The 15,539-nt window shown below is 38.8% G+C and overlaps 1 protein-coding gene across 4 annotated transcripts in view; it reads right to left on the bottom strand.

Annotated features, from left to right (window-relative positions):
* Positions 1–2,667: 2,667 nt before the first annotated feature.
* Positions 2,668–15,539, bottom strand: part of LOC137334097 (inter-alpha-trypsin inhibitor heavy chain H3-like) — a 46,743-nt gene continuing 33,871 nt past the window's right edge. For 3 of the 4 annotated variants that reach the window (XM_067998588.1, XM_067998585.1, XM_067998586.1), the window contains exons 16-23: positions 15,406–15,456; positions 14,545–14,598; positions 14,235–14,258; positions 10,127–10,240; positions 8,554–8,755; positions 4,723–4,895; positions 3,897–4,008; positions 2,668–3,792 (exon numbers count right to left, since the gene is read on the bottom strand). In XM_067998588.1, the coding sequence (XP_067854689.1) occupies positions 3,648–3,792; positions 3,897–4,008; positions 4,723–4,895; positions 8,554–8,755; positions 10,127–10,240; positions 14,235–14,258; positions 14,545–14,598; positions 15,406–15,456 (875 nt within the window). In that variant the 3' untranslated portion in view covers positions 2,668–3,647. The remainder of the gene's footprint in view (positions 3,793–3,896; positions 4,009–4,722; positions 4,896–8,553; positions 8,756–10,126; positions 10,241–14,234; positions 14,259–14,544; positions 14,599–15,405; positions 15,457–15,539) is intronic. The other variant, XM_067998587.1, reaches the window with a different exon arrangement.

The following is a 15,539-nucleotide window of genomic DNA, read 5'->3' as shown; positions in this document are numbered from 1 at the left end:
CCCATTAGCCCCTTTAATTCAGCCTTTTTAATATCTATATTAATTAGTGGTTCAGGCAGGTCCTCCTCTGGTACTCCTGCAGTCCTTCAAGGTGGAGTCCGTGGTGTCCTCAAGGGTGACGTACATAAGGAATTGGTTAACTATCCAAAGGTATTGGAAAAGAAAGGTGAAACCTGGGTGGCACCAGATTTATCTTGCTGTACTTTGATCAGACAACTGGATGTGTCGGTGTGATGTCACCCAGAACAGTGCCCTGGCTTGTGGTTTCACCCTGGATGAGCACTCCCCTAATTGTACTATTAATATTCAAAGATGGAAATTGGGATGAGCAAAACATGGATACTTGTGAAGGGGTCGTTACTGTGTGACGACATCAGACTTGGCTTACCGTCATGGGAGCAAGAGTGCTCTGTATTAACTCCATCATTTTTCTTTTTACAGGGCCCTGTATTAACTCCATCATTTTGCTCCCGAGTTACCTACTAGAATTGCAAGTTCTGTCCTGATCCCAGAAAATGTTCATAATGCTACGGAAATTCAGGTGGAAATCAGTTTAAGGGAGGAAGTCAAGAAGACCGTTATACAGTTTGGACATCCAATTCCACCACTATCACTGAGGCTTAGAACTATACTTGACCGGTCACATCGGAGTGCCACCTAATTGACCTACAACTAGGGGAACATAAACAGTGGGAGACAGTGTATAACGTGGGACAACATCCTTGGGTTAGAATTCTCTCAAGTTCTAATTCTTACTCAATTGATGCTTATTGTAATTGCTATTAAAATGCTTTGTGTAGGATCCTCAATGTATAATAAGCTGAATATGCAAATGGTTTATTGCGCCACTGAGCCATGAGCTAAGGTTGGGGTGGACAGGTGAACCCAAGAGTAGGCTCAATAGGTGGGATATGTGAGAGATACATGTTTTTCAGACTTTCGGTTAAAGATTGTAAAAAGCATCAACAAATCTGTGTCTGCATAATTGTTAAACAATCTTTAGCTGAAGGTTAAGAAACATCATGGGGTAATTTTAACCCCAAAGAACAAATAGATTGGGGGGTGGATGGTGGACAAAAATTACAATTTTTTTGAAGTGGGCTCCAACACGCCCATACCTGGGTTTAACTCAGGCGCGCGTGCATCTGAAACCCGGAAGTCCCGTCCCCACTTAATGCTGGCGGGCAGATTGTTAAATTGGCAATGTACCTATTGCGATAGTTGAAGCACTTCATTTTTTGTGTATTAAAAAGGTAAAACAAATTTAACCTTACCTGCATGGGTTTCCCCATCGTTTCTGATTCTCATCACGTGAAAGCAGGCAAGAACGGCTGGATCCATGAGGTGAGTGCCTTTATTTTACTGCCTGTGGGCCCAGAGGAGCAGAAGTGCTTCATCCAGGCCCCACAAGCTCACCGGGCATGATCAGAGCCCCGCGATCAACTGACCTCCCCCCCACCGATGGTGGACCCCCCTCTGATCTTAAAGGCCCCCCACCCTGATGTCGTCCATGGCCCACGATCTCTCCCTCCCGCCTTCCTCTCCAATTCACATCTCCTTTCCCTCCCGAAAGGCAGCCAGCCTGTCTGGTTGTCGCGTGGGAAACCCGGAAGCACAAATACTTACCTTTAATTGAGTTGAGATCGCAGAATGCAACACACTCACTTGAGTTCAAGCTTCCCCACATGAACATCTACCCACACGCTGGGTTCCCGGCTCTGAGCTAAAATCATGCCCCATGTCTCCATTACTGTCTAATGTTTATAGTGCGTCATGGCATGAGAAACCTTTAGTTGCCTGTTTCTGTATCATTGTAGAATGTGCAGGAGTCAACAGATGGATTGATGTTTGGGCCCAAGGCTTGTATGAACTAATGGGTGGTTGTAACACACATATATATATGTGTTACAATCACGATATATATATATATCGCGGAACAGCTGGACTGCTTGATATGGCAGGGTCATTCGGGTTTGATCACCCTGGAACCACTGTCGTGTAAATTTTCTGTCAGGTTGTCTTGTTTAATGTCTTACACAGTATAACTTTCCAATTGCACTATTGTAACTTTATTTTAGCACTTAATAAAAACTTTATACTTTGAACAAACCAACTGCAAGCCTTTTTTGATTAAAGGCCAGACCGTAAAGTAAGAACTTATAAGAGTAAAAAGAAAAAAAGGACACAATTTAACATATCCTTTCAGAAAAGAACAGAAGATAAATACAAAAGATGACAGAAGCTTTAAGGAATCAGTACACAAAGGATGCAATATACAGAAGCGAATAGAAGCTTTAAGAAAGCATTACAAAAAAGAGAGCACTGTATCAATAAAGAAATTAGTGAGAATGACCTGAGTAGAAAGGAGCTGTCCATAGAAAAGTGATTAAGACAAGTGGACTGGATAGGATGAAGATTAACGAATGATGGTAAAAACCTGGAGAAGGAAGAAATAAAGAAATGAAACCAACAAACAAAACAGGAGCTCACATAAATAGAACATGAAGCCAGTGCATTAAACCACATTTAAAGGAAAAGCTAGATAACTAAATCTAATGTAAAGTTGAAAATATATTTGTGTCGAGAAATTTTAGGATATTACAGTCTATCTGATGGACGATCAGAAACCATAGGAAAAAAAGCAGCAATAACAACAGTACACATGGATTAAAATGAATTTTAAATAAAATTGATTTATTTATTTGTCTACATGTGTAATAATATCTACTGCATGTATAACATGTTTTTAGTGATTATGCACTTTATCTGAATCTTTATTCAGAGTCACTTCATTTGTACAGACATTAGAGCCCATGCAAAGCCTCATATTGGAGCCGGCCCTATCCCGGAAGCTACACCAACTTCCTTATTGCTAGCACCAGAGACGTTGTTCAGTGTTGCCACTGGGGCCCGCCAAATAAAAATTGAATAGCAACAATTAAGTTTATTCTACTATCAAAAATGCTTTTGGAAGCAACTTGGTATTGCTAAATTATTAGATGACTCTCTTAAGACACATCATCTTTCCAAATGCATATTCATACTGGAGCTTCCCAAAACCCTTGTGCAATGATTGAGTCCACCCAAAGTAAGTGCAGTGTTCCTTTGGCCCAATGTTTGTTCATTATAATGAGCAGTACTGAAGTCAATGCAGTACTGGGCCACATTCTCCTAAATTCATTATCATTGCTGGAGATGTACTAGTGCCTGTGCCAGTGTCACTGCCTCTGGGGTCAATAGTATTGTGTCAAAGTGGCTTTCGAGTTGAAATCAGGGAACTTACCTAATGCTGTCCCTTAAATGCTCTCCAATTCAGTTGGTACTGGAACCCAACTTATACTATATGCTGCCATAGGGTGAACACGCAATTGCTTCTGTAGGGGCGCTGATACTGGAATTGCTGCTTTTAACTTACTGGATCAGCATTGGAGCACATCTGACATCACCCAGATCCATTCTTGACACACAAACTAAATCTGGTCAGTTTACATAGGCAGTTTCCATTATAAGCGAACATAGGAATTTATAATGGAAAAGACATGAAGTGCGTAAGATTTTTAATCGATATATTTTATATATGAAGTGATTGAACAATAAAGCCATGCAAGGGATACTAAAGGGATAGCCTTTCATCATCTAGTCTCAGGTTATGGATATACTAAGCCAAATAAAGAGGAAACAATATAGTCAGTGGGAATTCCATCAATAAATCCTTTCCCATTGTAGTGAACAAACCAGCATGGGATATTGGTACCTCGCTTTGGATCGAATCTGTAATCTTTCTGGTACCCCCTAAAATTAAAATCATCAATAAAATACATGTAAGAAATGTACAGAAAAATTACAACTATTAAATAGGACAAAACAAAAGTATTACACTATCTTAGATATATTACCTTGTTACTCTGAGTTTGTGACCTTTTACAATCATTGTTGCATCATGTTTGCCTTGATCTAAGCCAGGGCGAATGTTATATATCTCAGCATTTACTTCATGGTAAAACTGGCCTGTGTCAAAGTAAAGTTAAATTAATTTGACTGGAAAGTCACAAATACAGTACAGTGTAGTAAGTGCGGGATGCCCGATGGGAATAATGGACTACTTAGTTTATTCTACCAGTGAGGAAGATCTAATGATTCATAAGAGATAAATGAGTTAAGAAGCTGTTCCTAAACTTTGTGATAAACCAAGAATTTTACCTTTCTCCATTGTGTATTGCTTTTGCTTGTGCAAGAGCTTTGACAATAATTTGGTTCAGTATAAAATTAATTTAATAGTTACAGGTAATTCCATTAAAATTGATTTTAAATAAAGTTTGGAATGGGTATATTACAATCACGGCAGCAGAATAATAATCTCCATTATTTATGTGAGTTCTCGGTGTCAAATCCCCTTAACCAGGGGTGAACTATTCTTTTCACTTTTTATTTCACAAATGAATGATCAAAGTGATGTGAACATTTAGTTTTATGATGATCTAGCAACAAAAAAATGAATATATAGTGCTAAATTCACTGTCAGTTTCAGTGAAGGTTGGAGATTACTGATCTTGGAACATACATCCTGTACATTCATCAATAAATCTGGTACTGGAGTATAATAGCTTTTTGATCCAAGGAATTTGTAAAACCACTTCATCATTATATAAGAATTGTATCCCTTTAGTGCTGTTCAGTGCTTAACTATGACTGGGCAGGTAATGAAGTGAATATTCTACATACCAAGTAATCCATGGGTCATATTTGAGAGCCTGTGGCTGTTAAGTGTATAAAATCCCAGAAAGTCTCGGTGTAGAGGGTGATTTTTCCAGACCCGATGCAGCACAATAACAAAAGTTGCATCGTCTCCCACGGTTACTGTGACATTCTTTTCTTTCATGATTGAGATTGAGAAACTAGGAAATAAATGTTAGAGACGATAAATTATGCAGTGTCTAAACTGATATCCTGAATACTGAATGGTTTAATAATCTATTTTTAATAATCTTTATATATTAATAAAAATAAAATCAATGAAGTCCCACTCAATTGGTCTGTGGTGATTATCAATCCAATTGGTCCTTGCTATCAAGTTGGAACAATCAGATACCATCTGTGCACCCGACTTTCACCACAGTGACAGGATCAAAGAGCTCCTCAGCCTCAGATCCCATTCCTATGCTCGTAGTTCTCAGTCTCACTCTTTCTTACCTCGGACCACTGGGCTCCCTCCATCCGACCTCATCCTGCATCCTCCATGCACTTGCTCTAAGCTCCACTGAATCCGTGAAGCCCATCTTCAAACTTGCACCTTTGGTATTTTAATTTTACTTTTTTTAAAAAAAAAGCACACTTTATGTAGGACTTCAGATGCGATTCAGAAAGGGATCTGAAAGAGTCACTGGCAATCAGAGCAGATGCATGGAGGGAGTGGGAAGATACTAAGGAGAGTAAGCCTGGCAGCCTGAACTAAGGGAGGCAGGGTGTGATCATTGGGAAAGGAGGAAAATAAAAAGCAAAAAAAATCCAGAACAGAAATGAGAAGCAAGATGAAAGAAAATGAGGAAAGAAATTAAACACAAAATGTAAAATGAGATGAGCAGGAAGGAGGGAAAGAAGGGGAAGGAGAAAAGAGAGGAGGGTGAAGGAAGGTATGGGCAGAGAGAGAAGGGAAAAGAAAGGAAGAATTTTAAGGACAGAACCAAAAAAAAAGTGGTGCATTTTGTTAAATGAAACTGTGGGTAGGATCCTTTGATGCATGCTGCATTGAAAGAACTTATATTTATGTAACACCTTCTATGTCCTCAGGATGTCCCAAAGTGTCTCATAGCCAATAAAGTACTTGTGAGGTATAGTCACTTTTCTTTTACAGGCAAACATAGCAGTCAATTTCACACAGCAAGGTCCCAAAAACAAATGAGAGAACTAATATGTTTAGTGATGTTGGTTGAAAGATAGATCTTAGCCAGGACACTGGGAGGACTCCTCAACTCTTCTTCAAATAGTGCCTGGGAGGACAGGCAGGGCCTTGTTCCAAAAGGCGGCACTCCCACAATGCATCACTCCCTCAGCACTGCGCTGAAGTTTCAACGTAGATTATGTGCTTGTCTCTGGATGGGGGCTTGAACCTATGACCTTCTGACTCAGAGATGAGAGTACTACCACTGAACCAAGACTGACACTTAACGATGTTAGTGAGTGCCAGAAAATGGACACAGAGACGGAATTTGCACGTCAGATGTGCTGGGCAGCAATGTGACCAACTGCTGTACCTGGGCAGGATCCATGTGAGGGTGGAAGGCCCCACAGTGGTTCCACTTATACAGCATACCACCTACTCACTAGCAAGTGAATGAGGCCATGTATCCAGGCTCCAGTCCAGAGTTCAGGATACATATTCAGCATTGGTGCTGGGAGCTGAGGCCAGGCATTCTTTTTTAACGGTGGGCTTAAATGCACAGCAATGCAGAGCATGCCCTGTTCCAAATCAACATATCCACCAGAACTTGGTAAGGCAGAGTCAGTGTTTTAAAAGTAGACAGTCTTACCATTTACTCTTCTATTTTTGGAATTGGATTGGAAGATTGGCATCGTAGGCAACTGCAGATTTTGGCTTATACTTTTGGATGTCCAATTGATCAGGATGGGGTTGCCTTTTCCTACTACTGGTGTGAAGCCAGAACAGGTGGTTTATTTTCCTGTTCCTAATTCACATTTACCCTACTGTGGTTGTACCATTTTGGGTTTGGCAAAACATACGCTGCCAATTTCACTATTATGAGTGATCTATCTGCCTGCTACTCTCTATGGGACAACTAGTAAATTCGTCCTGTGTTAGGTATATTCGTAGCGGCATGATTTGTGTCTTTCATGATTCTTCCACTTGCTGTACGTTGACTCAATCTAATCCTTTAATCATCTACAAGACAAGTATTATCTTAAAGGTGGTTACATCACTTTCTTTATGAGCTAGTAGCCACATCTTGACTTTCCAAGTTGAAACTGGAGTCTTTTTTGATTGGTTTAATTGAGGAGGATGGTTAATTTTACAACTCTATATTATATTGGTGAACTCATCTTGTAAATAGTGAACTCATCTTGCTTAGGAGAAGTTTGGAGTGTTGATTTTAACCGGATGATTTTGGATGAGGAACAGGAGCTATCTGGTCTGTGATTCCTAGACTATCCACCACCCATAATCTGTGGGAGAAACAACCGAAAATTCTCCATTGTATCTTCCAGCACGGTTGTATTGTTGGTAGCCGAAGATTATGAATCAGTGTTGGAACGGTTGCAGAGTACTCAACTCCTACTCATGTTCCTTTAGATTTGTCCCTTAGTCCACTCCTATTGGATTATGATACTGCAGAAGGTTGAGTCTATCACGGAAAAACTCTACCACACTCAATTTATTGCAGTGTATCTTGAGCCGTCCTGTAGAGGACTTATAGGTGCCCGAATGGGACTGTTAATCAATCTCCTTTTATTCACAGCAAGCCATCACCTTCCAATTCTCTGGAGGCAGGCAGTGATGTATTTAATTCAGTATGGAAGGAGTGATTATTAGAAGTGGCTCAATCAGATAGAATTATGCTTTCCTGTTTTTTTAAAAATTTCAGCTTGAATTTGTGCAGTGTTTCCTGTTTGATTAATTGCATAATTCCAATGTTCTCAGTTAATTCTTGAATCAGTTCTGGCACTGTTCTTGATGGTGCTAGGATTCTGGAGAGCTGTGTATTTCTCTCACTCCCATCTTATCATCCCTGCCCCAAGCACTGCTCTGGTTGCACCTGTTTGTTTCACTCCCTGCATAATATGTTACTTTTCATTCAATTTGTATCATCTCACATGCATGATACCAATGTGTGTAGTCCAAATATTTGATCCCTCTACTTGGATTGATCTCTGAAATTTATGTCTAAAACCTTTCCTAGTACTAATTCCAGGATTTGCTGTTCCAGTCCCAACCAGCCCTGCTAATATTGAGCCTGAATAGACTTCTTATGGTTCTCTTTGCCTTAGAGTTTGTCAAGACTCTCCCTACAATGGGGCTTCATAGCAACAGTGGCAGCACTGCAAAATAATTCATTGTATGCAAAGTACTTTGGTACTTTGGTACATTTCTAAGAAGTATGATAAGGCACTAAATAAAAGCAAATCTTTCTTTCATAATATTGCTCATCTTAGTTTATATGATCTTTTGACATTAATGTTGATCAGCTTAACCTTGCTTCAGATGTTTGACTGTTATGAATCTTCACTTAGGTTTGTTATTGTAGCAATACTGCTATGCTGCTGTGTACAGTGTGATGTTGACTTCTTGGTTTTTATTTGTACTTTAGCTTGGGATTATTTTCTTCACATGTTGTAACAAAATAGTTCAAAAATTCCAAAGATAAACCAAAATAATTGTCTCTCAAAAGGCAATAGCTGTACAAATTAAGTTTGACATTGCAAGGCATTTTGTGAGAATTAGAGTAGTTGAACCTTTTGCTTCTTGGCTATATTTACGTTGCCATCAACTGTTTTCTGAAACACAAATGTAATGCTGCTGTGTTACTACAAAGACCATACCTCTCTTTTGTTAAAGATGCTGTTGCTGACCAGGGGAAAACAATCTTATCTTCTCCATGAAAGACTGTAATCACTTGAGTTGATACTTCAACTTTTACATCCATTTTGTTGTTCACAATTCCAAACTTTCCGAAGTATGTGTTTATTTTCTTGTTATTTTCTATTTTCTTCTCTCCAATCAACTGTCCATTTACCACAAACCCTGCATGTAAATTTAAAAACACATTAATTAATGTCAATCAATTGTGACAATGACAAATTAAAATCCAGGGTATCACTTTTCCATAAAAACAAATGATGAATGTGAAGAGACCAGGAGGAATAGGAGGAACCAGCAAACTGATGATCTTATGGAATAGCTGAATTGTTGATAGCCGAGAAAAAGAAGGAAATTCTAGGAATGGGATGCAACATTTTGGTTATGTTGTCATGGGGAATCCCTCACGACACTAGCTATGACATTTTTAGAAAAAGCTCCTTTTGATTATATATGTAAATTACATTAAGGAACATTAACTAGGAAGATGACAAAAATCAGTCTGTAAAATAAAAAGAAAATAACTGCAAATGCTGGAAATCCAAAACCAAAACAGAAAACACTGGAAAAATGCAGATCAGTCAATTCAAATGAAGGGTTATACACCCAAACATCGACACCCATCTTGTCTCTTTGTAGATGCTGATCGATCTGCTGTGTATTTCTAGTGTTTTCCATTTTTGTTTGAAAAATAGCCAATATTTTCTCAAGGTACTGGAAATTTTACCTAACCTCTCAACATCGTCATGTAACTACCAATATTATATAGATGCAAGACACTTTGAATAAGAAATATTTTTTGTATACAAATTCAACTAAAATACATGGATACTTATGCCTTTTCTGTAAAATTGTCATTGCGATATTAAGCAGTTGATACACAGTATATATAATAAATTCTTACACTACAACTTGAGTCCAATGTTTTGAGTCTCAAAGACAATAAGGATGGTAGGGATTCAGTGAAGTGACCTTGATGTCAAGGATGGCAAGGTACTTATTGCAGATATAAGACCCTACCCAATTGCCCTTTATTGCTGGAAGACTCCTTCAGAGCCCATGAGTAAAAGTGATGGGAAATAATGAAGAAAGTAGTGGAAACATCAAGTGAATTATCCATAAGATTTGTATGAAACAGAAGTGCACTTAAATGGGCCACATCGTAAAGTTAGAAGCGGAATACTGGGCTGTCATTTCAAAACACTGAGTTCAAATCCTGGCCCTATCTGAGAGTTATGTTGAAATGTGGAAAAGCACCAATAATAAATCCGAGGCTTTGATTTCATATACCACTCACTACAAATAACAACTGTGCTATATATTTCCTAGCCTTTTCTCCTTTTAAATCCTTAAACTTTTTTCTATTAATTCTTCCCTTATCAGCCAGGAATGTGGGTAGGTCAAGCAGTAGACTTCCAGAATGGGCAGCTTTAATGTCCTTGTATGATCTGTTAACTCAAGGTACGCTTCTGATTGGTAACAATGCACAGCCATTTTTCCTTCTTTGTGACAGCTGGAGACACAGTATGGACCTACCTGTATATGGATCCACGATCAGATTTAGAATTGCACCTGGTTTCTCATCAATGTTGAAACAAATTGCATCATTGTGATTGTTCATTGAAATGATAAAATGGGGATCGCTGTCAACTTGAAAAATATATCAAAGTTTTAGAACATTTAAATGATTGTCACCTCTTTACAAAACAAGCTTTGAGTCCTTGACACTTCAAACTTCATACATTGTTACAGATGGAAAACAATCTTGAAAGAAAGCCAGTCATTTTCTGATCCATTTTTCTGAATTTGCAGGGAGCCAAGATTTAACAAATAATTACCCTGTAATTACTCTCATGATGTGCTTAAGAGGAATTGGCATCTAATTGACTATTTACAGCAATTGGACCTCATGGCCTTAAAGAACACAGATCCAATTTAGCAGCAGAATAAAACGTTGTGCTCCTGTCCTCATAAAGATAATATATAAAAATAAATTAAATAAATTAAACATATTGAGTTTGATGCTCTATACATAACTTACATGGTCCTTCATAATTCTGTGCATATATATTTATTGAATATAAGAAGCATACTAATAATTAGATCCTTTTTACAACAATGAAACATTCAAAAGGTATGCAATAGAGAGAGCATTGTGTTTGTTTTAAAAACGAGTCATTAGTGATATGTGCTTATATTAGAGTTAGTGGTGTATCAAATTATGTTGTTTTCTCTTGTGATTTTTTTCTCTCCACCTCCTCTCCTCAAGATGTTGACCCTCACAGGGGGATGGTTCCACTGTGGCTATTCGCTCTCTGGTACTTCACCTAGGTGGCTTTTCTCCATATGTGAGTCAAGAATGTGATTATCTGCAGCTTTTTCAAGCATAGAGAGCATCACAGCAGACACTGACCCTATCCTTAATCTGCCATGCACATGCGTGCACTTTCTAGTGAAGCTCACTGGATGGCGATCAGAACTGGTTCATTTTCCCTTCCTTAGTGCAGCAGTGCTGAAGTTAATTATAGCACCATGGATTGAAGCTGAGACCTTCTGGTTTGTATGGTTTAGTTACGCAATGCTTTTATCAAATAAGTGATCAGGGAACCTAGTCAAATAATATTCTATGTAAAGATTATCATACAATGATTTGTCTGTATTTGATATTCTTATTTCTTAAATATAGAAGCACACTGAGTTACTTTTTAAAAAAAAAACATGACAACCACAATATAAAGGTAGGAATATCACAGGCTAGACCTTTTTCACCCATCACCAAATTTATTATCATAATTATTTGGCATAATTGTGTTCTAGCAAACATAAAATAAGTTGACTGGGCAACCTACTAGATAGGCAATCAAGTACTGAGGACAAATAGGTTCTATTTAAAACCATTATCAAATAGAATGAAGACATGTATGTCCCAATGGTTAAAAGAAGGGCACATGGCAAAACAAAACCATTACGGTTGCCCAGGAATGTGCAGAAGCATAGGAGATTGAAACAGAAGGTATTCTACACACTTAAGGCATTTAACTCACAGGAGAACAGGGAAAAGTATTGCATGCAATTGGGTAGGACGAAAACAGCCACAAGAGTAGCCAAGAGATTTCTTGAAAACAAGGTGATGCGTAACTGTGGTAGTAATAGTAAAAGTTTTTTCAGCTATGTCAGAAGTCAGGAGACCATTAAGGACCATATAGGGACACTAAGGGATACCGTAGCACAGATTCAAACTGATTCTCAGATTATAGCAAACTGATTCTCAGGTTATGGCAGAGTTGCTAAATGACTATTTCACATCAGTCTATACTCCTGTAGATGATGTTTATGTGCTCTGTGTTGAATAGTATTATTAATATTAAAATAGATAGCAATGTCATCTTGGATAGATTAGGAAAGCTCACAATTGATCAGGCTCCAGGTCCGGATAATATCCATCCAAGGGTGATTAAAGAGATGGGACAGGTGCTCTGTGAGCCCCTTGCCCATATCTTCAATAGTTCAATAGAGTTAGGGATAGTTCCCTTTGGACTGGAAGCTAGGTCATGCAGTTCCTATTTTCAAAAAAGTGGAAAAGTCAGATACAAGGAACTGCAGGCCTATCAGCCTGACATCTATGATTGGGAATGGATCGTAAGAGATGCCTTTATGATCACAGGGAAGGGAATGTGGCCACTAAGACAATAATCCGGGACAAAATTAATTGGCATTTGGAAAAATATGGGTTAATAAATTAAAGCCAGCACGGATTTGTTAAAGGCAAATTGTGTTTGACTAACTTGATTGAGTTCTTTGATGAAATAACAGAGAGGGTTGACAAGGGTAGTGCGGTTGATGTTTTGTATATGGCCTTTCAAAAGGCGTTTGATAAAGTACCACATAATAGACTGGTTAGCAAAACTGAAGCCCATAGAATTAAAGAGGCAGTAGCTGTGTGGATATGAAATTGGCTAAGGGACAGAAAGCTGAGAGTAGTGGTGAATGGTAATTTTCAAAATGGAGGAAATTGTGAGTGGTGCCCCCTAGGGGTTGGTGTTGGGACCACTGCTCTTTTTGATATATATTAATGGCCTGGACTTGGGTACACAGGGCATAATTTTGAAGTTTGCAGATGAAACAAAAGTCAGTAATGTAGTAAACAGTGAGGAGGATAGTAACAGACTTCAGGAGGACATAAACTGACTGATGAAATGGGCAGACACATGGCAGATGAAATTTAATGCAGAGAAGTGTGAAGTGATTCATTTTGGTAAGAAGAATGAGGAGAGGCAATATAAACTAGCTCTCCTCTGGACCTTTTCCAAAGCCACTATATCACCCACCATGTGGGGGGACCAAAGCTGGGCACAGTACTTCAGATGCGTTCTGACCAGTGCCCTGTATAGTGACAAAATGGTGAACGTTGATTTATACTGAATGGTTCTATTAATACAACCTGTTAGCTTTAGCTACAGATTCTCTACATTGGTCAGGAACTTTCAGTGATCTGTGCACAATAACACCAAGATATTTTTCTCTCTCAACCTCTTTCACTATTGTTCCCTGCAAATAATACGTCTATTCTGTGATGACACTACATTTATCTAGATTAAACGCCATTTGCCATTGTGTGGCCCACTCCCCTAGCACATCTAAATCTTTTTGCTTTTGATTGCACTCCTCTACTATCTTAACCCTTGCACAGATTTTAGTGTCATCTGCAAACTTACTGACCATACTCCCAACACCACTGCCCAGGTCATTAATAAAGACAGTGAACAGTAATGGGCCCAAGACTGATCCCTGGGGGACACCATTTATAAAGTGCCTCCAGGCTGAACCACATCCATTAACTACAACTTTTTAGCTGTCAGATTAGAGCTAATTTCTAATCCAGCGTTTCAATTCCCTACTGATACTACAAGAATCTATCTTGTGAAGTACCCAAGTGTGAGCTACCTTATCAAAGTAGACAAAGTCTACCATATTTCCCTCATCCATTATCCTAGTGACTTTCTCAAAAAGCTCTACCAAATTTGTGTGGCATGATCTATTTTTTCAGAAGCCATGTTGTGTATTTCTAATCACAGAATCATGAAATGATACAGCACAGAAGGAGGCTATTTGGCCCATCATGCCTGTGCTGACTGTTTGAAAGAACTATCCAATTAGACCCAATCCTCTGCTCCTTCCCCACAGCCCTACAATTTTTTACCCAGAGAGTAGTGAGCCTCTGAAATACATTGCTGGCTGATGTGGTGCGTGCTGACTCTCTGCCTGCCTTCAAGAGGGAGCTGGACCGGTTCTTGACTGGGGCAGAGATTGCATCATATAGAAGGTAAGTGTCTTTATAGATAACACTTGGTCCTTGCGATCTCCTGGACTGATTTTGATTGCCTGAGGGGGATGGAGAGGAATTTTCCAGAGTACTTTTCCCTTACTGGCCCTCGGATTTTCGCTGTTTCTTTGCCTCTCCCAGGAGATTACATGGATTGGGTGGGGGGGGGTGGGGAGGAGGAGGGGTGGAGGAAGGGAGGAAATGTTTTTTCTTGTTGCTCCAGTCAACATAAGTATGGGGCAGGCTTGATGAACCAGCTGGTCTTTGAAAGGTATATTAGTAAAATTACACAAAACAATAAATGGTCAAGCTATGTCTTACCAAAAGTGAATACGGGTCCAGCTCCTGTAGATAAAAACATGAGAATCAATGTGTAATCAAGTAACTAAAGTAGCTTGAGGTATTTCATCACTGAACATCACTGCAGAACTTTTGGGTTACATGGGAATAAGTATATTTATCAGGTGTGCCAATTAAAAAGATTATTACTTCTGCATGTAATTAAAGTAGTTACACAGGAAAAAACTGCTTGCAATTGTCGAGTGATTTGTATTTGACAAAGAAACTCATATTTGTACAGCAAGTTATCCCCTCTCTCAGAAACATCTCAAAATGTTAAAAAAAATCTTACCCAGTCCATATGGGTTAGGACTGTAAGATGGTCCTTGCTGTGCGATGGGTGTTTCTGAAAAAGAAATTAAAACTTATATCAATTTATATAATTTATATAAAAGTATTTATTGCATACTAAATTTAATTATTAGCTGTATATAGTTCGATGGCTTGGGGAAAAACTGAAAAAAACTGTTTGAGGAATTTGATTGGTTTGTTTTGTGATATCGCTGGTTCAGGGGCATCAGACCTGAAAGTGTCTCACCTTCAAAGTATTACATCTCGTGAGACAAAAATAAATCATGATTGGTAGCTTAACAGATAAGTGGTTATTTGAACCAATCAAGTATTTGATTGACTAAATGTAAATGAACCAAAACGGTTCCCTTCACTTGGCAAGCGGCAAATGGCAAAAATTCCACCAACACTATGATGCACCACGCCAGGCTCCAAGGACAACCTCCTTCCCAATACTTTACCATTTCCACCCGACCAACTTACTCTTCATGTTCCTTACGTTAAAGTTACAAACTAGCCACACATAAAATTCTTTCAGTCATGTAACCGATTACAATTCCGAGGAGTCTTTCCACCTCCTGCTGGTGTTCTGGTTTCAGCTTCCTCTGGCATTCTCATTCCCATTCCAAGTGGAATACTTTCTTTCTCTCGCATTCAGGCTCTGGTACCTGCTTCTCCTGCTCGCAGAGCTACCAGACCCAATCCTTTACACCTTGATAAGTGAGGTGGCAATGGCTTGAAATCATGGCTTCCTTCACATATTTGTATTTGACAAATTATCTCTTACACTTGTATAGCAGCTTACCACATCTTCCAGAAACACCTCAAAATTAGATAAGATTTGTTTAAAAAAAAAACTTACGGTGTGCGTAGCCTGCAGCACCGTGAAATCTTTGTTGCTGTGCCATGTTTTCTGAAAATGAAATGAAAACTTGTACATCTATTTATATAAATGTTTTTAATTTGTGTCTAGCATGTGTTCTAAAAATGTTGTTG

Source organism: Heptranchias perlo, chromosome 17 (assembly GCF_035084215.1).
Source record: "Heptranchias perlo isolate sHepPer1 chromosome 17, sHepPer1.hap1, whole genome shotgun sequence".
In the NCBI taxonomy this organism is placed as follows: Eukaryota; Metazoa; Chordata; class Chondrichthyes; order Hexanchiformes; family Hexanchidae; genus Heptranchias; species Heptranchias perlo.
This window is presented reverse-complemented; position numbering and strand designations above follow the sequence as displayed.